The following is a 27,098-nucleotide window of genomic DNA, read 5'->3' as shown; positions in this document are numbered from 1 at the left end:
GACTACACAGAGGGAGGCTGGCTGTGTGACTACACAGAGGGAGGCTGGCTGTGTGTCTACACGGAGGGAGGCTGGCTGTGTGACTACACGGAGGGAGGCTGGCTGTGTGACTACACAGAGGGAGGCTGGCTGTATGTCTACACGGAGGCTGGCTGTGTGTCTACACGGAGGCTGGCTGTGTGACTACACGGAGGCTGGCTGTGTGACTACATGGAGGGAGGCTGGCTGTGTGTCTACACAGAGGGAGGCTGGCTGTGTGTCTACACAGAGGGAGGCTGGCTGTATGTCTACACAGAGGCTGGTTGTGTGGTGCACGAGTGGTCAGCTCTGAGGAGGTGGAGACAGGAAGCTCCTCAGTGCTGCTGGCCAGCTGGACCACTGTGCTCCAGGTTCAAGAACCGGTCTCGAAAAGTAAGATGGAAAATGATTGAAAAAGACATTTAATATTGACCTGTGGCCTCCTCCCATAGCCATGTTTACACACATGAACATATACACATATATCATATTCAAGCAGAGAGAGGAACAACTGGTCATATTAAAGGCAAGGAAAAACATATATATTTTTAAAGATCCTAATTGAATGTCTAAAGATGCAAATTATGAATTTTAGATTGAAAATACACCAGATAAAGATTAATGGCAGATTTATGCATTACAAAAGAAAAATTGCATGAACTTGAAGACAGCAACAGAAACTACTTAAAATGAAACCACAACAAAAGACTTCGAAAATTTCATGAACGAGCAGTGACCTTCTGGGTGATTTCTGGAGCCTATTCTAGTGATGCCCGATTGGAGGCCAGAGGGAAGAAGAGTAGACCAGATGTGTAAAGAAATACTAGCCGTGAAATTTCCAAAACTGATGGACTGGAAGTCTGCAGACCCATTGTCTATGAACCCTGAAGTGTAAGACATAAAGAAAATTGCCCCCAAACACACTGTACTGAAATTTCTGAAAGCAACAGGACACAGTACAGAGAAGAAGGGAGATAAGTATGGCAGCAACTTCTCCTCGGAAACATCTAGAAGAAAGCAGAATTGTTTTTGGTTTTGGTATTGTTTTTTTTCCAGGTACTAAAAGGAAAGAGAAGAAAAAGTAATCCACCTGGGATTCCATATGCAGAAAAAATAGTTTTCAAAATAAAGGCAAGGGGTTGGGGATGTGACTGTCAGTAAATTGTTCACAATGTGAACAATGACCTGCCTCAGAAACCACTCACAGCTCTTAACCACCCATAACTAATATGTCGAAAGAGAGATAAAATAATCCAAAATAGTATAAAAAAATAGTAAAGAGCACAAACGGAAAACAGATAACAAGGGGATAGATTTAAGTACCATGGCTATATTAATATTAAATGTAAATGCTTTTAAGCATCCAAGTAAGAGCTGGTTTAAAAGCAACACCCACAGCCTCGCTCTCGCACACACACAAACACAAAGGGTTCAAATACTGAGACAGAGATTAGGTGGGTCCTTGGGCTCACTGGCCGGCCAGACCAGCCTAATTTGAGGCCAGTGAAACACTGTCTCAATGGTATCTGAAGAATGGCAGCCAAGGTTGTCCTCTGACCTACATATGCACACATACATTAAATGCACCTGCACACATGAACACACAAAATGATGACAAGGGCCAGTCCTGATGGTTCATTCCTGTAATCCCAGTACATGGGAGCCTGGGGTCAGAAAACGGACAGGAGTTTAAGGCCAATCCGGGATACAGAGTGAAAACTTTCTCCAAGGAATGCCCCCATCCCAAAACAAAACCAGAGAATACAAGATTGAGGCTTTTCAGTCATTCAAAAGAGTCAAGAATTCACTAACAAGCAGTATTATAAAAAATGCTTAAGGAAATCCCTTATAATTTTTATTCTTTGACAATTTTATACATGCATAGAATGTATCTTGATCCTGTCCACCTCCAACTCTTCATAACAATAACACAAAGCCATCAGCAAAGTTGTATGTGTGTGTGTGTGTCTGTCTGTCTGTCTGTAAGTATGTATGTATGTCAGCTGTTAGACTATCACCAACCCTCCAACCCTGTTTGGAGGATAAGCATGAGAAAGCAAAGGTAGAGGAGAGGGATTCTTTCTGGGGGGCTTTTGTTTGGGTTGAAGAATAGCGAGAGGAGGTTTCCCAATTACTTTCTAGAAAACACTCCTTTGTAGTTCTAGCCAAGCATGCAGCATCTCCCCCGCCCCCCACCCCCACCCCGCAGAGAGGGTTTTCTGTGTAGCCCTGGCTGTCCTGGAGCTCATTCTGTAGACCAGGCTGGCCTCAAACTCAGAAATCTGCCTGCCTCTGCCTCCCAAGTGCTGGGATTAAAGGCGCTTGCCACCACTGCCCAGCCCACATGCAGTATCTTATATTGAAATTTGCTAGGTTTTGTTTGTCCCACATACTAAAATAAGGTAAAACTTGAGCGTAGATACTGAAGCTGGGTACTCATCTTCATACCTCCAAAACCTAGCATTGTGTTTAGCCTCTGGTGCCACTCGAATCTATGATCAGATGATAAGAGGACGCAATAAATTGTCCCAGTGTTCTACATGTAACCCACATTCACTAACACCTACAAAGATCTGAGGATCCTAGTAAATCTCAGGTGCCTCATAGCTGTCTTTGGTGTGAAAAAAAAAGCTAAACACTCAATTGTCTAGCATATGTATTCCTGGGAGTACGAACAAGGCCAGGATGTAAGTCTGTTTTATATAAGTGAGTATATAGTTGAAAGAAAAGTTTGACAGTTTTCTTTAATAGCCATACATATTTCTATATGGACCTTTGGGCCTGCCTCTGCTATCATCAGGTCAGGAGCAACCAACTACTGCTGTCTTCAGAGATGCCTCTTATTTCATTGACTGGAAGAAACACAATTTGTTTATGGTGCCCAATTTGGATCTCAATTTGGATACACGTATATATCTATATTTTGTACCAAAACTTAGAAACCTAAGGAATTAGAGAAATGATATATGTGAAAATAGGACCTGATAATATGCTGGCCTGACAATAGGATGGGATCTGACCACATTTGAGAGTCCATGTAGAGTAAGGCAGTGTGTTCCAGAGCAAAGCTTAGTCAGAGCCTGCTTTTCCATTGCAATCTCACTCTTGTTCTCTCACTTCCACTGGTACTTCTATTTCTCACGCTTTTCCTGGGGACTTTCTCCAGAGGTTTCTGCCATACTTTCATTTGTCAATTTGTGAGCTTTAGAACAGGAGATGAGGAGCAACCACTCTTCTGTACATGGAAGAGAAATTATTTCTATTGAAATGGGTGTTAGTACACAGAGAACTACTTAGAAGAAATTAAATGTAACACAAATGCCGGCTTTAATAACTTAAACCTAGAAAGCTGGCCATGGTACTCATGTAGGGTCTAACCATATTAATTTGGGGTAAGTTGTACTAAAACAGCATACTTATTAGAAATTGGGTGGTTAATGACTGGACCAGTGAATACAACTGAGGAGTGGGCTGCAGCCTTGGCTAAGGTCTTGGAGGGTTACAGCTCGCAGTTTGACTCTTTGAGCCCTATGGCAAATGGCCAGTAGAGAAAGGGCTACTCTGAGATTTCCACTAGTATGAAAAGATTGCTGCACCTTGGGATAAGGCAGCATCTCTAGGGTAATCTAAGAGGTCAGCCTCTAGAGGAGCATCTTTGTTCTTGAAAACATTATCCAGAGGACAGGATGAGAGGAAGCAGCCTGGGGAAGTTCCAAGAAGTAAGTAGTTTTGAGAGGAAATTATTTTCAGTCTTAATGGGGGGTGTCATGGGTTCTAAATAGAAGGGAGGCCTAACTTCATTTATGGGATTATTTTTTTAATTGAGATTGAATTTCATTGTAGGCTAGGCTGACCTCCAACTTGATATGAAGCCATGAATGGCTTTGAACTTCTAATCCTTCTGCTTCTACCTTCTAAGTACTGGGTTACAGACGTGTAACTATGCTTGATTTACGCAGTGCCAAGGACTGAACCCGGGGTTTCATGCATGTTAGGCAACACCCTGCAATCTGAGCCACTAAACTACATCGCCTTTCCCGCTTCCCTTTCCCCTTCTTTCTTTTTCCTTTCTCTCTCTCTCTCTTCCTTCCTGCCTACCTGCCTGCCTTTCTTTCTTTCCTTCTTTCTTTCTTTCCTTCTCTCTCTCTCTTTCTCTCTTTCTTTCTTTCTTTCCTTCCTTCCTTCCTTCCTTCCTTTCTTCCTTCTCTCTTTTTTGAGATGGGGGTTTCTCCTGGCTGTCCTGGAACTCACTCTGTAGACCATGTTGGTCTCAAACCTGTAGAAATCTTCCTTGCCTCTGCCTCCAACTGAGTACTGAGATTAAATTAAAGGCATGTGTAGGCTGGCACCACTGCCAGGGGGCACTTTTTATTCTCAGACTATATTAGTTTCCATTGTTTCTACAGTTTGCTGTGTCTCAACTTTGGTCCATTAATATTTTAAATGAATAATACAGGAAACACCCCTCATTTCTCTCATTCATTTCTTTTTTGTTTTTTGAGACAGTCTCACCATGTTAAAATGTGTATGTAGCCTAGGCTGGCCTCAGCTTGCTGTGATCCCCCTTGCTCCTCTTTGTTTCTCAGAGGACAGAACTAGGATCCACAGGGAGATACTCTTCCCCATGCACCTGGGTACGGGACTACCCTATGGAACTTTACAAGGTGCAGCTAGTACTTAATTAAAAGCATAGATTTGAAGTGGTCTGGCAAGGTCTACCAATCAGTTCTACCATTTACAGGCTCATGTTGGACATGGTATTTAACCATACCACCCCTTTTCTTATTTGTAAAAGGTAAGAATAGGTCTTACTCAAGAAAGTTATGGAGTCTAAATCTTGAGATAGGACATACAAGGAATTTAACATGGCACCTGGCATGTAACACAACTTACCTGGAATATCATTACTCAAGTCTGAATCTAACCCGTGCCTCTTACTAGCCAGACTTGCCTTAAAAGGTGTATGAGAGGCCAGGTGTGGTGGTGCATGCCTTTAACCAGGACTCAGGAGGCAGAGGTAGGTAAATTCTGTGTGTTCAAAGCCAGCCTGGTCTACATAACAAGTTTCAGGCTAGCCAGGGCTACCTAGTGAGACCCTTTCTCAAGGAAACAAAAACATTACACAAGAAATAAATGAATTTGTTGTCTAATACTTCCACAGTAAATGCACAAGGATGCTATTTCCTGTGTATTGCACATGCCTGGCTTTTTTGATATTCTGCATGCAACACTATTTGTTGCCACCATTTGGGTATAAAAACAAATTCAGAAGTGGAACTGAATGTTCGCATTTAGACCTAGTAGTTCCTTCTTGGTCAAGGTGGTTCTTGGGTCACTTTGTGTATACAGGGCTTACCTTACAGATTTGTCTTTTATCTTTTGCTTTAGAGTCTGTGCTTCCAGATGTGAATTATAAAGTGGAATTGCCTGAGGAGAATCAGTCTCCGAATAGGAACGCACAGGGACCAGCTCTGCTACTTTTCCTATTTGTGGATTTCCAAAGTGGCGTCCCAGTACAACAAGTAGAAATCTGGGGTATGTGTAGAAAAGTGCAGCAGCTGGATTGGGTGTGTCCAGCACTAAGTGCAGAAGGAAGGGGCTATCCAAATAGTGCAGACATTGGTCTAAATCTGTGTAATATGTAAAGAATTAGCACTGCCTTTCTCAATGGAGTCAAGAAAAGAAACCTATCTCTGAGCTAGTGCAGTTAGGGTATTATCAGAAAGATTTTCCTCCTCACAGGTAACAGGATGGTTTCAGTTTGTGGGCCACAAAAACACATGTATTTAACTCACCTGGGTTATTTGAAGAGGTACAGCTCCCTGTGTGACAACTGCCTTATTATGTTTGCTGTATTATAAAAATCTAGAATGCTTGAGGTGTGCATTTTCTACATGCTTTTCAAGTGATCAGAGGTAGTGAGATTTGGGAGTCTTTTGGTTTTTCGAGACAGGGTTTCTCTGTGTAGCTCTGGCTGTCCTGGAACTCACTCTGTAGACCAGGCTGGCCTCTAACTCAGAAATCTGCCTGCCTCTGCCTCCCAAGTGCTGGAATTAAAGGCATGTGCCACCACTGCTCGGCGAGATTTGGAAGTCTTTGAGTGACCCTGGGAAGTGGATTTTATTTCATGTATATGAATACACTGTTGCTGTCTTCAGACACACCAGAAGATGGCATCAGATCCCATTACAGATGGTTATGAGCCACCATGTGGTTGCTGGGACTTGAACTCAGGACCTCTGGAAGAGCAGTCAATGCTTTTAACCTCTGAGCCATCTCTCTAGCCCCAGGAAGTGGATTTTTTTGTTTGTTTGTTTTTGTTTTTTCAAGACAGGGTTTCTTTGTGTGGCCCTGGCTGTCTTGGAACTCACTCTGTAGACCAGGCTGGCCTCAAACTCAGAAATCCACCTGCCTCTGCCTCCCACGTGCTGGGATTAAAGGCATGTGCAACCACTGCCTGGTGGGGAAGTGAATTTTAAGAGCTGATCAATACATTCCTGAACTGAAGAAAAATACAAGAAATGGAGCCTAGACATGCTTCAGGAAATCTGTAAACCTCCTTTTGGGTGTTCCTATCTCCGTGAGCCATGGAGGACCCTGCCCTTGTGTTCTTCCTGGTGTACTGTTGGTTCCCATGGCATCATGGGCAAAACAAGACTACTTTTAACCCAGATAGGAAGCTCTGCCAGTGACTAGTGCTAGTTACTTGTGGTTGTCAGAAATGAGATTGACCCTTCCTGCCACCTGCCTTCCGGGCTCTTGCTCCTTTCCTGGTGTGTGCACTCCTTGGGAGAGAAGCACAGCTTTCTTGCACTCAGGCTTCGACTCTGAGGAACTGGTGTTCTTTGGTGCCCATTACATTGAAGGAGGCCATGAGAATGGGAGAGAAAAGGGAGTCAGGCTATGACATTCGAGGGAGCAGAGTTTGGTGAGGGTTCTGGGGCGTGCACACAAAGACAAACGAATGAGCAGAGCCACAGAGAGGAAGCAGCGTAGAGTTACAACAGCTGGTTTTCCTTTCAGCTCCGATTGCAGCTTCCTCAGTGGTGTTTGAGAGTCAAGTCACATACAGCATCTGAGCCCCCCTTTCAATCTTTAACATGAGTTGTTAAACTAGGTAATATCAAAGGCCCTTCAGAGGCTAAATGCTGTCCTGAGACTGAAGATCTGTTACTCTCTAGAATCGTAAAATGCTTGCCAGAGGATAACCCTAGGGTAATTTGAGTTTGACACTGAGTCCTATTGAACATACCCAAAGAACTCAGATGTCTTGAAAGCAGTGTTACCTATCATTTTTGTTGTACTAAGATAATTTAGACACTTCCCTTTAGCATATCTCGGAAGGCCTGCAGCTTCTCAATAGTTATACTCCTGCTAAAAAAAATCACTGCTAAAAACAACAATAATAATAATAATCCAGGTATGATGGCATATGCTCTGTTTTTGTTGTTGTTGTTTGGTTTGGGGCTGTTTGTTTGTTGAGACAAGGTTTCTCTATGAAGCCCTGGCTGTCCTGGAACTCACTTGGTAGACCAGGCTGGTCTCAAACTCGGAGATCTTCCTATCTCTGCCTCCAAAGTGCTTTGGATTAAAGGCATGCACCACCACTGCCCAGCATGGTCCATGCCTTTAATCCCACCACTGCCCAGCATGGCCCATGCCTTTAATCCCACCACTGCCCAGCATGGCCCATGCCTTTAATCCCAACATTTGGGAGACAGAGGCAAAGGTAGATCAGTTTGAGTTTGAAGCCATCTTGCTCTATACAGCCAGATCTAGGCTAGCTTGAGTTACATAGTGAAACCTTGTCTCAAAACAAAAATCATTGCCAGAGCTAAAGAGATAGTTCCATGGTTAAGAGCATGGTACCTGTCTTACAGAGGACCAGGGTGAGGTTCCCAGCACCTAAGTAATAAAATGGCTTACAGCTGCTTGTGTCTCAAGTTCCAGGATCTGATGCCATCTTCTAGCCTCTGCAGGCACCTGGAGGCGTATATGTATACATACATGCATACATGCAGATAAGCCTAAATAATGTTTTTTATCTTTAAAAAATAACAATTTAAAAACTCTACTGCTGCCTAGTCAGTAAAGCAGCCTTCTGGAAATCCTCCATGGATTAGGATAGGACAGCCTCTGAGGGGCAGGGCTGCACTGTGAGCGGCAGCAGAGAAGGGCAGGGCTGCACTGTGAGGGGCAACAGGGTCAGGATAGCCTCTGAGAGGCAGGGCTGCACTGTGAGGAGCAGCAGGGAAGAGCAGGGCTGCATTGTGAGGGGCAGCAGGGAAGGGCAGGGCTGCACAGTGAGGGACAGCAGGGAAGAGCAGGGCTGCACAGTGAGGGACAGCAGGGTCAGGACAGCCTCTGAGGGGCAGGGCTGCACTGTGAGGGGCAGCAGGGTCAGGACAGCCTCTGAGGGGCAGGGCTGCATTGTGAGGGGCAGCAGGGAAGGGCAGGGCAGCACAGCGAGGGACAGCGGGGTCAGTTTGCCTTGTCCTTCCCCAGCCTTCCTCACTGCCTTGACACCTCCTCCAGAGCTCCTTGCTTTCGGAAGCAGATTATGCAGAATTAGTCTGTGCTCATGTGTCTTTAAAATCAGTTGCTGGCCTCCCGCCCACCTTGTCATGGTAACTTTCTATGATTAACTCCTTATTTTGCTACAGCGCCAAAAGCATCTGGTGGTAGGAACAGTTTTAGAAATAACTTTGTTTTTTTTTTTTAATTAAATGTCTGCTTTCAAAAACTTCTCATTTCTTGGGTTCCTCTTGAGGCCAATGTATATAAAATAGAATCTACGTGTTCCATCACCATGGCAACAGCAATATTTCCCCCTTTGAACACTGCATGTGTGTTTCAAAATACTTCCTTTTGCATGATCTCAGTTTATCTAGACAACATATCTGCAAGAGCAGATAAGAAAATCTATTTTCTGCACTGTAGTGAGGTGAGTGAAGGCACCTCAGAGTCGCTGACCGGAGATAAAATCACCTTCAACCTGCGCCCTCTCACTTCTAGTTGCACACTCCTTTAAAAATCCGTAGATAACTCTCTTTGCCCAGAGAGCTTGGTGGTGCCCTGTGATAGTAATTGATCCTTCTAACTTTCACTTTAAAAAGTGTGTGTGTTGCTGGGCAGTGGTGGCGCACCCCTTTAATCCCAGCACTTGGGAGGCAGAGGCAGGCAGATTTCTGAGTTCAAGGCCAGCCTAGTCTACAGAGTGAGTCCAGGACAGCCAAAAAACCAAATAAATAAATAAATAAATAAATAAATAGTGTGTGTGTGTAAATAAACGTTTTGCCTGTGTGTGTATATGACTGTTCTGCCTGTGTGTGTATATGAATGTTTTGCCTGTGTGTGTAATGACTGGTCTGCCTGTGTGTGTATATGAATGTTCTGCCTGTGTGTGTAAATGAATGTTCTGCCTGTGTGTATGCACATGTACCACATAGGTGCTTAGCATCCCCAGGCCAGAGACCCAGAGTGACAGTCAGATCCTCTAGAACTGGAGTTATAGATGCTGTGAGTCTCCATGTGGGTGCTGAGAATCAAACCTGGTCCTCTGCAAGAGCAGGTGTTCCTAATTCCTGAGCCACTTCTCCAGCCCCCCCCCCAGTCAATCTCTGAGTAATGCCAAGCAGGAGTGGCTATGGTTTTCTCACCTAAGATCACCCCCAATTTGCTTATGTTTTAATTAGTTTATTTTGAGACAGGATCTCATATGCCTCCAGGCAGCCTCAAATGCACTGTTTAGCTAAGGATGCCCTTAAAATAAACTACTTTTCCTCCATCCCCCACGTACTGGATTACAGCTATGTGCTATGCCCAGTTTATGTGATGCTCTTCAAACCCAGGTCTACTTACATGCTAGGCAAGTGCTCCAACTGAGCAGCGTCCTCAGCCTTAACTCCATTTTAAATAGTCTTACATTAACAATTCCCAGAGTCATTTTTGTATGTTTTAGCCTTTTCGTTACCACAGCACTGAGAAATGACACGCTGCCAACAACAGAGACTCACTTAAACAGTGAAGCAGGAAGAGGGTTAGCCTCTCCTAAGAGGCTTCCTTCTCCTTTGGAAGAGGTACCACCTTGGAAGATACCACGATTATCGCTCATTGCATGAATTAGCATTTGTTTCTTCAAAGGCAATGTAATGTACTTAAATTTTCCTCAACTTGCTTTTGCAAATGGGCATTGAGAGGGGATGTCTCTAAAAAGTAGTTGTCTGTGGAGAGGTCATAGAAGCAGCTCCTTCCAGGAGGCATCCCCCAGCCCAGTCCTGACATAGCATGTGAACAGCAGTCATCCTCACTCGTGGGTCCTAACATTCTTATCCTCTTAGGACTCCACACTTTGCTTACAACTCGCCTCAGCACCATCCTCTTGGGGAGCCGCAGCACCGTACAGGGTTCCATCCAGTCAGCTGTGGACCAGGTCTTGGAGCTGTACCACCAAGCTACTAAGGTAATAAGAAACTGATAGCCTGGGTATGGATAGTCCACACCCTCGGACCCTCCTTTCCCTTGGTACCTCTTCCTATTCTGCCACTGCTGAGGTCCTAGAACTGCACCTGGACGGGGAGCTAAGCTTTCATTTAGGCTGCAAGCAGCCAGTTTGTGCTTGAATAGTAACAGCAGTAACACTAAAACATGACAACAGTATCTCTTCCATTTTGATGTTTTGCTTCATTGGTTTTGTGTTTGTTATTTGAGACAGGGTTTCTCTGTTTCCCTGGCTGTCCTAGAACTCACTCTGTAGACCAGGCTGGCCTGGAACTCAGAGATCTGCCTACCTCTGCCTCCCAAGTGCTGGAATTAAAGGTGTGCGCCACCACTGCCTGGCAAGCAAAAATAAATTTAACATTTGACATTCTGGTGACTGAGGAAAGCATTGAGGTGATTGGGGTAACAGCAGTTGGGGAAGGGTATCAGGGTAGCACTAGACTGCCCAGCAAGAAACTCTGAACTCTTGTAATTCTTAAGAGGCCAACGAGAAAGAAAAGGATAGAGAGAAAGTCATGCACACACACACACACACACACACACACACACACACACACACACACTGGCTGGGCCGGACCACCTGTTTCATCAGTTTCACAAGTGCACATGCATATTTATATACATACATATGTATGTATGTAGAGATACACGTATTTACATATATGCATATTGTACATACATACAGACATTTATACACATATATAAACACACATATATACACTTAGTGGATGGAGCAGAGCCACATTTTATTTTTTTCTCTTAGCCTTTTTATACCTTTTTAGACAAAAGTTCTTTATAAAATTACCTCACAGATAAATGTTACACAAAAGGGAGTTACAGTAGGATGTCGACAATAAGTACAAATCAGTGTTTCATTCTATAAGCTCATTATAAATTCAAAGCAACAGTTTCAGGTAGCCTTGTTTTATCATAGTGCACCCCTGTGGCTTCATCCTTGGACCTGACCTAGAATGAATGTTTTTCCTTGATCACAAATCTATCAGTCCCAAGCCTATTTCTCTTCTTAGTGTAACTGTGAAAGCTCATCGTCCTCCTTATTATGCAGCCTTTACTTACTATTCTATGAGGAGGGCACATTCTATTCTTAATTTTAACTTTATTATATCTTTCTAGCAAAATAACTAAAATCTCCTTAAACTTTCTTCTTAAAATTACTTGAATCAAATCAGAAATTCTATAAAGTCATCAATTCATCTAAACATCATTATTATATGAAAGTACATCTTCGTGTTGATCTGCAGGAAACTAGCCCAACAGAGTGAGCTAGCACCCAGGAAGCAATCACACCAGGCTACAGGCAGTGAGGGTCTCCTGGTGTCCACTCATACCAAGCTAAATACATGAGGAGTGTGGTAGCAAAGACAAACATGAGAAAGCACATCAGCCCCAAGAAGCAATCCTGGGACGAAGTCTCGAGGGCCATGCCCACCAAAAGTGCACCCCTTGCAGCCATGCAAACTGGTGGGCCATCTCCAGGAAACTCACTTGCTTGCCATCACCTTTCCTAGCTGGCTTGTGCCGTTGAAGTATTTTTAATTATGTGCTCATGTGTGCGGGTACTCATAGAGGCCACTGGAGCTAGGTGGCCGTGGGTTGCCTGTCATAGATGCTTGGAACTGACCCTCTACAAGAGCAGTACTTGCTCGTAACTGAGCCATATCCAGTGCCAAATATGTCTTATTGTCTCATTTGTTAGGGAGACAGACAAACATAGTATAAGCTAGCTTCAAACTCTTAATGGAGAATGACCTTGACCTTCTTTCTGATCCTCCTGCCTCGACTTCCAGGTTTCTGGGATTACTGTTATGTACTACATACCTGGTTTATTCTGTGCGGGGGCTTGAGCTCAGGGCCTCATGAACACTAGGCAAGCACTCTTATCAACTGAGCTCCCCAGTCCCTACCCAGTGCTGTCTTTTCTTAGTATGTCTATGTTGTTATCCATCTCTATGAAAGAAGAGAATGTTTTGAGTTGTAAAGCAATACAAATCAATGTCATGCCATTATCTTATTAAGTATTGGTGGTGGCAGTGTTGATGCACTGCCTTGACTAGAATCTTCACCCCTTTGGCATTCTCAGAGCCAGTACTTTGTGACTAACACAATTTCCTCTTACTCGAGACTCATCAGAGACTGCAGGCCTCCCTCTCTGTGGCTGTGAATTCTATCATGAGTGTGCTGACTGGGAGCACCTGCAGCAGCTTCAGGAAGACATGCCTCCAGGCTCTTGAGGTTAGCGATGGAGGTGGGGTCAACAGATGACACTAAGTGACACACTCTGCAACAGGCTTTACAGCATCACACACAGAGATGAACACTTCCAGTGTGATCCTACTTAATACCAGGTGTTTTCAGAAGTATTTGTTGGGGCTAGAGAGGTGACTTAGCAGTTAAGAGCTGCTCTCCCAGACATTCAATGCCCAGCTCCTACATGGCAACTAATTACCATCTGTAACTCTAGTTCCAGGGCATCTGACACCTTCTTCTGGCCTTTCTAGGCATCAAGCATACATGTGGTACACAGACATATATACAAGCAAAGCACCCATACACAAAAAATTGCTTAAGCTGGGTGTAGTGGCGCATGCCCTTAGCCCAAGCACTCAGGAGGCCAAGGCAGCAGATCTCTGAGTTTGAGGCTAGCCTGGTTTACAGACTGAATTCCAGGATAGTCAAAGCTTCCCAGAGAAACCCTGTCTCAGAAAAAACAGAAATAATTTGTTGAAGAATAACAGTGTATATATATCATTTTTATAAATGAGAAAAGTTACCAAAGAGTTGTTACATACACAACTATCTGAGAGAGAACTAGAATTAGATCTTTGATTCTCAGTTCCTTGAAGAATGCTTCTCTATCCCATGGTGACACGATACACTAGAAATAAGTGAGCAGACACAGCACCATGTTTATGTGACAAAATGGAGTGAGTGACATAAATTGGAATTGGAGTTGGGTGTCAGTTAGTTCTGGGCTTGTTTACTTGCAATATAGAATTGGGCCTATATTTAACTTCTCTGAAACTTGTTTAAAAGTTGAGGGAAAATAAGAGCTTTTCATAGGTTGGGGGCTAAATATATACTATAGTCTGAATATCTGTGTCATTCTCAACCTCATATGTTGAATCCTAGCCCTCAACATGGTGTTCTTGGCTACCATACCCAGCTCAAGATACTTGTAAGTGTTCGGAGCTGTCAAGATATCTTAGGTAAAGGCACTTGCTGCCAAACCTGATTGTACCTGAGTTTGATATCTGGAGCCCATAGCGCGCGCGCGCACACACACACACACACACACACACACACACACACACACACAGAGAGAGAGAGAGAGAGAGAGAGAGAGAGAGAGAGAGAGACAGAGACAGAGACAGAGACAGAGACACAGAGAGAGACACAGAGAGAGAGAGACAGAGACACAGAGAGAGAGACACAGAGACAGAGAGAGAGAGAAAGAACTGTTTTTGGTGTTGGTTGTTTTTAAGTTTTTAAACATGGTTTCTCTCTATAGTTCTGACCTGTCCTGGAACTCACTGTGGAGACCAGACTGGCCTTGAACTCACAGATATTTTCCTGCCTCTGCATCACAAGTGCTGGGATTAAAGGTGTATGCCCTAAAGGAAACTAAGAGTTTTAGGTTGTGCTATTCATTTGGCTGTTTTGTTCTCTGAGAGGTGAGACTAATGGGATCGTCAGGGCCCCAGGCACTAAGACCTTAGCACAACAGACTCTAAGATGGTAGTGCCATTCAGGCTGCAAAACTAAAACAAAGACCTAATCCATCAAAGTCCATAGTCCTGGGAAAGTCTCTTAATATACTAACCTTGGTTTTTCATATCTGTAGTTGTGCTTCTGGCTAACTGTTCTTGTTAACTGAAGTATGTCAACTCAGGACATCATTTTTGTATTCACCCAGAGAAAGGCGTGGGGCTACACTGGGTCCTGAACACCCAATGCAGTTGCCAGCTGGCTAATAATGACTTTTTATTGGCTTGAACCATATCTGAGCAGTCTTCTCTGGGGAATACCCAACAAAGTATTAGTTCCTAATTAAGTGGCCTCATGAGCTGCTGTGATGATAGTGGGTAGAGTTGCTGCCAAGCCCGACAACCTTACTGTGATCATTGGTAGCTACATGAGGGACAGAGAAAACAGACTCCCACAGATTGTGCTCTGTCCTCTACATGTGTGTCTTGGCACCCCACCCAGTAAATTAGAACAAAATGTGTCTCCAGAGAAAGCCTTGATTCTTTGGCAGTATGAGGATTCAGAAAAAGTTTGTTTAAAACAAACAAACAAACAAAAAACCCTGAAGTGGGCCCTTTCCAGAACTTAACTGTGTAGGCATGTGTCTTGGTTTCTAATATTGTTGTGCAAAAATATTCTGACAGAAGCAACTTAAGGGAGAAGGGTTTATTTCCACTTAATTCATCATAGAAGTCAGAACAGCAAGAGTTTGAAGCAGCTGATCATATACATTTGTAGTCATAACAATATAGTATGCTGGCTAGTGTTTAGTCAGCTTGACAGAAGTTAGAGTCACCTGAGAGGAGGGAACCTCAACTGAGAAAATGATCAGCTTGGTAGGCTAGCCTGTGGGGATTTTCTTGATTTTTTTTTAAAGAATTATTTTATTTTATTTATGTGTATGAGTACACTGTAGCTGTACAGATGGCCGTGAGCCATCATGTGTGTGGCTGCTGGGAATTGCCCTGCTCTCTCTGGCGTAATTCACTGTAGCTGTCTTCACACACACCAGAAGAGGGTGTCAGATCTCATTATGGGTGGTTGTGAGCCACCATGTGGTTGCTGGGATCCGAACTCAGGACCTTTGGAAGAGCAGTCAGTGCTCTTACCCGTTGAGCCATCTCGCCAGCCCCCAGGGATTTTCTTGATTAATGGTTGATGTAGTAGGACGGCGCCATCCCTGGGCAGGTGGTCCTGGAGTATATAAGAAGGCCAACTGAACAAGCCATGGGAAGCAAGAAAGCAGTGTTCCTCTGTGGCTTCTGCTTCAGTTTCTGCCTTCAGATCCCTGCCTTGAGTTCCTACCCTGGCTTCCCTCAGTGATGGAGTGTTACCTGAAAGTTGAGAGATGAAATAAACTCTTTCATCCCCAAGTTGCATTTGATCATGGTGTTTTACCACAGCAATAGAAACTCTAAGACACAAAGCAATGGATGTATATATGCATGCCAGCTCTCTACTCAATCCTTCGTTTTATACAGTTCATGATCTCCTGCCTAGAGAACAGTTCCACCCAGTTAAGAAGGGTCTTCCTGCATCAGTTAATATAATTGAAATAATCCTCAACTGGTGATTCTAAATTTTGTCAAGATGACAGTTAACATTAGTGATCTGATCTCAGACATCCAAAGTTGTCACAAATACATTTGTAGCATTTGTAAACCCTAAGTCCATGAACAAATATTGTGGTGGCTAAAGAGGCCAAGACTGAAAACAGGTTATGCGAGATGGGTTCTCAGTGCATGTTAGTCTCCCTTCTTCCTTTGGAATCATATGGTAACCAGCTGGGATTGTCAATAGACCACAGATATTGCCAGTAGACCACAGACATTGCCAGTAGACCACAGATATTACCAGTAGACCACAGACATTGCCAGTAGACCACAGATATTACCAGTAAACCACAGACATTGCCAGTAGACCACAGATATTGACAGTAGACCACAGACATTGCCAGTAGATTACAGACATTGCCAGTAAATAACAGATTCCCTATTTGTTGTTCTCTCTTTTCTTTTTTTTTATTTTTCCTGGGACAATCCTTCCATGTTCTGGAACTCTGTGTAGGGGAGCTGGTCTTGAACTCACAGAGCACCACCTGTCTCTGCTTCCCAAGTCTGGCTGTTGCTTCTTTATGTACCTTTTTCTTAAAAGATAATATGTCACATAGAAAAACTTAAATACTAATTTCTATTACTATAATTTTAATTTTTCACATCTTATATTGCATGGTTGAAACCAGGGAATTATATTTTTGTATATAAGATGGAATTTTACCAATTTCAACAAGGATAGAATTTGCTTTTGTTAATGAATAGTGTACTTCATTACTTAATCTGGTTTAATAATTCATTCTTCTAGTGTTGGGCATTTACATGGATAATTTACTGCTGTGTGTAAACAGTGCTTCAGTTAATACTTTATGTGATATCTTGTTTTGTCTAAAATTGTTTCCTAGGAAAAAGTGCTTTAGTAGCACAAAACCCTTGCCTTTATAAGCAAGCACCTTTAAGTCATAGCTTCACCTTTGTGTGTGGGGACGGTGGGGTAGGAAGAAGTGGCCCTGGCTTTTGTCCTACCTGATCTTGAGTGGGTCACTTCTTTTAGAATTTCAATTTCTCATCTATAAAATTAATATGTTAGGAGCTGGAGAAATGGCTCACTTGTTATAAGAGAATGTGTTGCCCTTCCAGAGGACCCACGTTCATGAACCCGTATCGAGTAGCTCACAATCTGCTCCAGAGGATTAATGCCTCTTCTAGCCTCTTCAGGAGCCTGCACACACACAGCTTACAAACATGCAAACACACACCTAGAGACAAATCTTTCTCTAAATTAGTGTATGGTTTCAGCTAGTTCCTCGTGTGCTTTAACTGACACCCACAGTGCTGTACTACACCATCAAAGGCTGAGCCCATTTGCCCTGGATGTACACTGTGTTCTTTGGTTCTCTTCTCTCCAAAAGGTGTATCTGACACTTTCCACCTCTTTCTCAGCCTCACTGTTCAGTGGAATGACTGCTTTCCCACTCATTTCAAGGAAGAGAATCAATCTCTGCAATAGTCATCTGCTGTAGACAAAGATCTTGGTAGAAGGTCTTGCTTAGGTGGGAAGACATATGGGTTCACATACCAAGCATCTCAGGCCCTTCTCTGTCTCCCAAGCTCCCAGAGATAGAACTGTGAACACAGTGAAGAAGTCACATTTCTTCCCTCTACAGCACTTCTCCTTCGGTTTCCAGGGAGTTCAGCACCTCCTGTTTTTTTACCTGTTGTAGGCAGCTGACACACAGGAATTTGGTGCCAAACTGCACAGAATGTTTTATGATGTCACCCAGTGCCAGTTCCTGAACTGCTGCTCACGTGAAGAAGATTGGGTAGGTATCAGGATAATACTCAGTATTTTCATGGACATCTCCCATTTTGATGTGGGAGCCCTTAGTTCAGGTTGGGTGAGTACAAATGGTTCAGATCTATAGTTGGCCTTTCAACATAGATGCTTGTGTCTAGAGAAACATCACAAAGCTGAGTGCATTGTAGAAGCTGAGAGCATTGGCAAAACACTGAGTTCCATCCCTGCCACTGAGTCGTTTGCCGAGTCATTAGAGACTTGATTTAACATTTCTGAGTTTTGGGTTCTACATCAGTAAAATAATAATAATGCAGCAGTAAAATTACTGTTGCAAAGTTTTTGTCTAATAAAAATCTACCGTTGATAGTTTGCTTTCAGGGTGCTGGGGGTCTAGAGCTGTGTGTTGAAGTTTCTACTCTTAAGGAGGAGAGATAACTTTAGCACCTTTTGTGACTGTGTCCTAAGAGTGGAAACCTAGCTAGAAAATGCTGTGTTCTCTCAGACCCCAGATCTAGCTGAGAGTCAGCTGTCTAACTGAAGCCCACCTCTCCCGCTCACACACCCTCCCTGAAGCCCACCTTTCCGGCTCACACTCCTTCCCTCCCGCTCACACACACTCCCTGAAGCCCACCTCTCCCGCTCACACACCCTCCCTGAAGCCCACCTTTCCGGCTCACACTCCTTCCCTCCCTTCCCTTTAGCTTTTTCACAACAGTTGTCTCTGCATAGCCAGTGCTGTCCTGGAACTCCCTCTGTAGGTCAGGCTAGACATGAGCTCAAATATCTGCCTGCCTCTGTCTCCTGAGGGCTGGGATTAAAGGCACGAGCCATTATGCCTTGCTCTAGTTCTCTTGACTTTTTTAAAAACTAAGGCATGGGTCTGACAAGCAAATGAGACTAAAGATTAAATCATTGCACCATGGCTTTTAGAGGGAAGGTGGGAGAGAGAGAGGGAGGGAGGAAGGGAGAGATATCAAAGTGGGATTTAACATTAGGCAATAAATGGAATAATCATTTCTGAGAAATGGAAAACAAAAAAAAAAATATTTTCTTAAGAACAGGGTCTTACTCTATAGTGTTGGCTGGCCTGGAATTCTCTGTGTAGACCAGGCTGGTTTGTGATTCAGTCAGAGATCTCTGTCTGACTCTGCTGCTGCTTCTTTTTTGTTTTGTTTTGTTTTTTGTTTTTTGTTTGAGACAGGGTTTCTCTGTATAGCCCTGGCTGTCCTGGAACTCACTCTGTAGACTAGGCTGGCCTCAAACTCAGAAATCTGCCTGCCTCTGCCTCCCAAGTGCTGGGATTAAAGGCATGTGCCACCACCGCTCGGCCTCACTCTGCTTCTTGAGTGCTGGGATTAAAGGTGTATACCACCATACTCTGTCGGTTCAAAAACTTTTTTCATCAAACAAAATGATGATTACCCCAATGTACTTTCTAGAGAAAGTATACAGGTCATCGAACAAGGAGAAGGAGTCCAGGAGGCAAGGCTCAGAAGCCTGCCTAAGGTAAACAGTGGGGCTGGGACCCAGGGGAATTACTTTAGTCCATTTGTCATCGATATGACAAAATATGTGAGAATGGGTACCTTATTTGCCTCAAAACTATGGTGGTTAGAGAATCTGGACAGCCTGACAGTGGTACCTAATGAGAAAGGAAGCAAGAGAGTGGGGAGATGTGAGGTTATTAGCTCCTGTGAGAGTCAGGTGTGTTCTACACCAGCAACAGTGAAATATAGATGACATGAATTATAACAATAATATATTTAAATTTACTTTTATCCTCTGTATTATTATTTAGCCTGAATGTATGAATGTACACTACATGCATTCTGTACCCCCAGAGGCTAGAAGACAGCTTCAGATCCCCTGAAACTGGAGTTACAGATGGTTGTGACCCTCCATGTGGATCCTAGGAATCAAATGTGGATCCTCTACAGAAACAATAGCTTTTAACCCCTGAGCTATCTCTACAACTCCCTAAAGAGGATATATTTAAACTATGCCACACAAATTATTCTATTAAAGATATTTGTTCTAAACAACCCAACTAACAAATAAAAGAAAGATGAGCTGGGCATAGTGGTTGGTGCCTACCTACACTCCAAGCTACATGGGAAGCTGAGGGAGGAAAAACTCAAGTTCAAGAGCTGAGTGAACCATTCAGTGTTACTTGTCTCAGAACAAAGGAAAAGGGGAAGCTGAGGCTGCAGCTCAGTAATAGAGTGCTTGTCTAGCCTGTGAGGCCAGTCCTAAAGAGAAAGAGACAGGAACTAGACAGAAGGAGCTTGAGAATCCACAGTGGCTAAGGGAAAGAGACAGGAACTAGACAGAAGGAGCTTGAGAATCCACAGTGGCTAAGGGAAAGAGACAGGAACTAGACAGAAGGAGCTTGGGAATCCACAGTGGTTAAGGGAAAGAGACAGGAACTAGACAGAAGGAGCTTGAGAATCCACAGTGGTTAAGGGAAAGAGACAGGAACTAGACAGAAGGAGCTTGAGAATCCACAGTGGTTAAGGGCAATGGCTGCTCTTGCAAAGAACCTGGGTTGGATTCCCAGCACCCACATGGTGGCTCACAACTGTCTGTCACTCCAGTCCCAAGGGATCTGAAGCCATCTTCTGGCCTCCATAAGCACTGCACATATATGATGATGCACAACATGCATTATTATAAAATAAATAATAATAGAATGAAATTGGATAAAGAATCAAGAAGTTACTATACAGTCTGGAAGAATCCTCCTTTAACTGAGACCGCCTCTAGCCTCAGGTTCTGGAATAGAATCTCATTTCAGTGCAAAAACAAACAAAAAAGAAAAGACAAGCTGGAGAGATGGCTCAGTGGATAAAGTGCTTGTTGTGTAGGCATTAGGATCTGTATTCTGTTTTTTGTGGCAGTGCTAGTTTGTTCATTTTCAGGACAGTTTGTCTGTGTAGCCCTGGCTGTCCTGGAACTTGCTGTGTGAACCAGGCTGGTCTGGAACTCAAGAGATCCACTTGCCTCTGTCTCTGCCTCCTAAGTATTTTGATTAAAGGCATGCGCCACCACCAGCACTACCCAGCAGACCCTGAATTCTAATTCCCATCACTCACATAAAAGTGGGTGCACTTGTGTGTGTCTGTAACCTGATTGCCAAGGCGGACACAGTAGTTCCCCCGGGGACTTCCTGCTCAGGTATTCTAACTGAATGGCAAACTTCAGGTTCAGTGAGAGATCCAGACTGAAAAAATAAGGTGGAGTGTGCTAAAGGAAAAGACGTGCTGGTCTATACGCATGCATGCATGCACGCACGCACGCACCATATTAATACAAACTAAAGCTAGACTGGTGATATCAACATCAGACAAGTAGATTTAAGAGTGGAAACTACTATGTAGAATAAATGGAGTCGTTCAGGGCCAGTGAGACAGCTCAGGGGTGAAGGTTCTTGCTGAGAACATCTGGAGACCAGAGTGTGATTCCTGGAGCCCACATAAAACGCCATAGGCGGTAGTGTATATCTTTAATCTCAGCACTTCTATGGCAAGATGGGAGATAAAGGCAGAAGAATCGGGTGGAAGCTTGTGTGTCAGCTAGCCTAGAGTAGCACACAGCACAGCAGAAAGAGCAAAAGAGACCCTGCGTGTGGAAGGAGAGAACCGACACCGCAGGTTAGTCTCCATCCTCCAGCATGCATGTGCTCACACTCACACATCAGACACACATTAATAAATAATAATAAAAATAGAGAGGGTCATTTCTTTCTTTCTTTTTTTTTTTTTTTTGGTTTTTTGAGACAGGGTTTCTCTGTGTAGCCCTGGCTGTCCTCTCACTCTGTAGACTCACTCTGTAGACCAGGCTGGCCTCAAACTCAGAAATCTGCTTGCCTCTGCCTCCCAAGTGCTGGGATTAAAGGCGTGCACCACTACCACCCGGCTGAGAGGGTCATTTCATACTAATGAAATCAATTGGCCATGAGACACTATAGATGCTCCTCAACTTATAATTGGATTGCATTGCAGTAACCCATCATAAGTTAAGATCTAAAATCACACTTAATACACCTAGGTAACTTGAGTATCCTAGCCCAGCCTAGCTTAAATATATTCAGACACAACAGCTTCTACCTTAGAAAAACTAGCTACATACAAAGCTAATTTTATACAAGAGCTCATGGGCTTTACTGAATGTTATTCTGAAAGTAGGGGTTGGGGGGGGCCAGGCAGTGCAGGAGCACGCCTTTAATCCCAGAGGAGGCAGGAAGATCTCTGAATTTGAAGCCAGCCTGCTCTACAAATCGAGTTTCAGGACAACCATGGCTACACAGAGAAACCTTGTCTTGAAAAATAAAACAAAAAAGGATAGGGGACCCACAAAGATTATTTGAATGTGCAGCTCACCATTGTGTAGCCAAGAATCCATGCTAAGCCATCATAACCCAGGGACCATCCACAGACCTAAACATGCATAGACCTTTTAAGAAAGCTTTAAAATACAGGAAACAAAGTGAAACTCTTAAGTGCAAGGAGTTAAATCCAAGCTATGTCTGGAGATTTCAACATCCTTACTCAAAAACTGGCAGGATGACTAGACAGGAAATCAGTAAGTCTTTATAAGTTTTTAACAGGGCTATCAGTCAACTTGACCAAATTGATGTTCATAAAAACACTTTGTCCACCCATGTAAGAGTACAGTTCCTTTCATACACACACGATACATTCACAGGATAGAGCATATTCCAGCCATTAGATATCTTTGTATCAGAACAGACTACGTTCCCAGACATTAGATATCTCTCAATGTAAACTTATTTAAAAACATGCAAATTTATGTTTAAAATGTTTATTCCATTACTTGTGTGAAGGTCAGAGGACGACTTGCAGAAGCTGTTTCTCATTCCCCCAAGTGTGCTCCAGGGTTTGAACTTGGGTACTGAGGATTGGCAAATGCCTTCACTCAGTGAGTCATTTTGCTCTGAAGTACATGGTGTTGGTTGACGTTTATCAGTGACACTTCTACAGTCCTATGTAGGAATCAGAGAGACGACTGGCAGGAATCTGTCCTCTCCTACGAAGATACGGTACTCTATCAGGCTATCAGGCTTGGTGACAAACGCTTTGCCCACTGAGCCACATCACCAGCTTCTAAAGTATATTTTGATCATACTAGAATTACTAAAACAAAACTAATAACAGAAAAATATCTGAAAGATTCTATAGTAGTTGGAAAATAAATGATAAATGAGGTAAACATGAAGTTAAAAGAAAAGTTAGGAGTAATTTAATGAAATGAAAATGCAGACAATCAGAATGTATGAACTGTAGCTAATGTTGTTCTGGCTGGAGGGGAGGCCGACCTTCCAAAGCTCTTACAGACCAGGAAGAGCAAGCTGCACAAATAGAGGAAATGAAATAATAAAGAGCTAAGTGGAAATTAATAGGAAATAAAAACAAAAACCATGGAAACTAAAGGGTATATTAATAAAGGAGTAACCAGGTAAACCAGAATAAAAGGAGAGGGGTTTGTGTATGGTGCACAATTATAATCCTAGTACTCAGGAGGGTGAGGCAGGAGCATGAGGAGTCTGAAGCAGCCTGGGCTACATAGTGTATTCAAGACCAGATGGATGCCACTGTCACAGGTAGATGTCTGTGAGTTTGAGGCTAGGCTGGTCACAGAGTGAGTTCCAAGATACACAGGATCTTGAAGAACCAAAACCTGTGTGTGTGTGTGTGTGTGTGTGTGTGTGTGTGTGTGTGTTATCAGAATATATATATGTATCAGAAATTAAAAATGTGACATCTAGTATTTTTAAAATTACTCATCAGAAAGCCATATTTGGTAGTACATTTGACAAAATGGTGAAATGGGCAATTTACTAAAGTGAATACCCCTGTGATACAGGAGAACTCTGTATCTATGGAAGAAACTGGATTTCTAGTTTAAAAATAAGTACAGGCCACTTGTCAAAGTTCTTTATAGAGCTCTTAAAATTCAGTAAGTGAACACACACTTAGCAAAAGTACTCATGTAGAACCCAGAACTCACAACTAAATGCATACTCATTAATCATGGTATGAAGATTCAAATAAAAACCATAGGTTTGGGGAATAAAAAGACTAATGGGCATGGTGGCATGTGCCTGTAGCCCCAGCTCTGACAGTTGAGGTAGGAAGATCATTTAGCCCAGGCCCAACCCAGGCAATATGATGAAACCCTACCTCAAAAAGGGGGTGGGATGGATAAGAAGTCCTTTGGAAGACAACTTGACAGGTTTTGGGGGGGGGTTACATATATGCCTATCTGGTCTAGCTACCCCACTGTGTCACACAGAAACTAACACATCCATGTCATAGTCTCTTTGTTGTGTATTTGCTGGAACTCCAATCTTGTAATAAGAGGTTTGTAGATAAGCAGCTTGATGATCTATATGGTGGAGCCCAATTCAGCCATAAAGGGAACGAACTATTGATTCACACATGTGATCTCTTGGAGCTGGAGTTACAGGTGGTTGTGAGACCCCGGAAACCAAACTCCTGCCCTCTCTAAGAGCTGCAAGTGCTTTTAACTGCTGTGCCATCTCTCCAGCCCCTCAAACTGGAACTCACCACTCAATTCCTAATTTTAATGCTTTCAGAAAGCTCAGGACCTTCAGGGCAGCGTGTGCATTTGCTCTCCCCTTTGTACCTCTTTCTATCTGCTTGGAGGGGTGCTGTGCTCAGGCAGCACAGCCCACCAAACAGATCCTGCCAATGCTTCTGGCGTGCCTGTGTGCAGGTCTCACTGTAGACCTCACTGGTTCCCACCTAGTTGGAGAGCTGATGGCCACACCTCAAGTAAGGAAAGCGTATAAGTACTGCATTGTTTCGTAGAGATGCTGGGGACATTACCAGGAACTTAGTGAATTTAAAACATCCTCTATTCTGTCATAGTTCTGGAGGCAGAAGTTCAAAATCAAGACGTGAGCAGGCCTGTGTTTCCTTTAGATGCAGTGGGAGAGAATCCATCCTTTCTCTCTGTTTTCCTAGTTTGTTACATAACTTCAGTTTCTACCCCCATCTTTACCTAGTCTTTCCTTACCCAACTGTTTCTCAGATTTAGGAGGGCCCACCCCAAGTCCTGCATGCAGTATGGTCCTCTCTGAATCCTTAATTAATCCTGCAAAGACTCTTTTTTCCAAATCTCATATTCACAGGCTCTTGGTGTTAGGATATGGACAAACTGGAAGGGGTACAGTCCAGTTCACTTCAACCAGGAACACCTTGAGGCCACAGCATGAGCCATCACTAGAACCCAGGAAGATCTCCTCAGGCTCTGGGGTGTTTGTTTCTGAAGATCTTTTGCTTAGACCTGACATCCCAGTGAAATCTGAAAGAACTGATCTGAGCTCTTTGACATTTGGCTCTAGTGGTGGCTCAGAGCCTCAGGGCTATCGGTAGCCCACTTAACTCAAGGAGGTTGGAAGAAAGGAGTAATTACAGAATACCTAGTCTGTATCTCCAGTTCAGTCTAGACAAAAATGTTCTGAATTAGGTCATTTTCTTCCATCTTGTAAGGTAACTGTGAAACTTAAACCTTGCTGGTTCCATGACTATTAACTAGCAGGACTTCAAAGCCTGATCACATTGTGCCTTTGTAGGACTGAGTGGCAGGCCCAGGGAATGAGTGTGCCCAGGGATCCATTGTCATTATTCCTTCCCTCTATTAGCTGCCACTTTGTGTTAACTCACTGGTGGCACAATAGTGGCACCCAGTGGCTTCAGCTGCAAACTACATGATCAAGGCAATAGGTCAGATTCTTTTTTCCCCCTTTTACTTTGTTTCCATGGTAACTAGCCAACTCACAGGATATAGAATTAACCCATCTATAGTTTAAGGAGAAATGTCTGTTCTCTAAGGAAAGGTTTGGTTTCCTTGGGTGCAGATTGAGAATGGAATGTTCCACAGTGTTAAATCCTGAGGACTGGGCTGCTTCTCTGGGCCCAGATACTGACAGGTGTGTAAGGCTCACAGTATTCGCTAGCTCAAGTGGGTGACCCCTCTGTAAGACCAGTTTCTGAAAGGAAAAAGGTGTGTCTGTTACACAAGATTTCCCAGGCCAGAGTGAACTGAAACTGCGCTGGTTTTTGAGGGTGATCTTTGCCCCTGTGTGTTCCTCAGAATGTTATTACTTAGAAGTTGGAACTTGTATTAATAATCAGTGTAGCTCAGGTCTGGTGGTGCTCACTTAAAGGTGTGTGCATCTGAGGATTTGGGTATCTTGGGAGAGACTGTACGATATGATGATAACTGAAATTGCAGAGCTTCTATAACATAAAAATTTGTAATGAGGATGCAGGGTAGCTCTCACATTTAATCCCAGCACTCAGGAGACAGAGATCAACCTGGCCTACATAGTGAGTTCCAGGACAGCCAGAGCTATAGTCAAACTGTCTTAAAAGGGGGAAAAGGGGGACTGGGGAGATGGCTCAGTGGGTAAGAGCACTGACTGCTCTTACAAAGGTTCTGAGTTCGGAACCCAGCAACCCCAAGGTGGCTCACAACCATCCATGATGAGATCTGACACCCTCTTCTGGTGCATCTGAAGACAGCTACAGTGGATTACACCTGAGCGAGAGGGGCCAGAAGCAAGTGGGGCTGGAGCAAGCAGAGGTCCTGAGTTCAATTCCCAGCAGCGGGGGTGGGGGGGCAGTAATTTCTTGAGACACAGTCTCCTGTGTAGCTGAAGATGATCTCCTGAGTGCTTGGGATTACATATGTGCTACTATACTGTTCTATGAAGTGCTAGGGATGTGCACCTGCAGCTTTCCTGCACTTTTTGAGCAATGTAAACACTCATTTTTTCATGTTTTTTTAAGGATGTATTTTAAACTATGTGTACATGTATATAGAGGGACAGATGATTAGACATTAAAGGTCAGCTCTGGGATATATAAGACCTTGCCTCAAAGAATTTTATTTATTTTAAAATAAGACATGTATACCTTCAATTTTAGCACTCATGAGGCAAAGGCAAGAGGATCTCTGTAAGTTCAAGCCCAGCTTGATCTACACTACATATTGAGTTCCAGACAGCCAGGACTAAATAAAAAGGGACTGGAGAAATGGCTGTGTGTAAGAGGGACCATGCTGCTATCAGTTTGGTTTGGTTCCCAGTATTCACATCAGGCAGCTTGTAAAAGTGTAACTCCAATTACAGGGAATCTGACCACCTCTCCTGTAAACACATAATTCACAATTACAAATACATATAATAAATCTTGGATAGAAAGATGGAGATAAACACATAAAAATGATGAATAGTGCCATACTTCAGAGCCTGAGGTTCAGGGAAGAACAGATGGATATGCTGGGAATGACTGCAGTGTGTGTTACACAAGGGTCCACAGAAGGGGGGGTGCTTTGAAAGTTGGAGGCCAGCCGGGTGGTGGTGGCTCACGCCTTTAATCCCAGCACTTGGGAGGCAGAGACAGGCGAATTTCTGA

At 43.5% G+C, this 27,098-nt stretch overlaps 1 protein-coding gene across 1 annotated transcript in view; it reads left to right on the top strand.

The window, feature by feature from the left end:
* Positions 1-27,098, top strand: part of CUNH11orf80 (chromosome unknown C11orf80 homolog) — a 78,841-nt gene that overhangs the window by 49,997 nt on the left and 1,746 nt on the right. Inside the window, 5 exon segments of the mRNA XM_031389190.1 lie at positions 2,776-2,926; positions 5,407-5,553; positions 10,359-10,480; positions 12,661-12,771; positions 17,561-17,659. Of these exon segments, the coding sequence (XP_031245050.1) occupies positions 2,776-2,926; positions 5,407-5,553; positions 10,359-10,480; positions 12,661-12,771; positions 17,561-17,659 (630 nt within the window).

Source organism: Mastomys coucha, unplaced genomic scaffold, assembly GCF_008632895.1.
Source record: "Mastomys coucha isolate ucsf_1 unplaced genomic scaffold, UCSF_Mcou_1 pScaffold21, whole genome shotgun sequence".
Lineage (NCBI taxonomy): Eukaryota > Metazoa > Chordata > Mammalia > Rodentia > Muridae > Mastomys > Mastomys coucha.
This window is presented reverse-complemented; position numbering and strand designations above follow the sequence as displayed.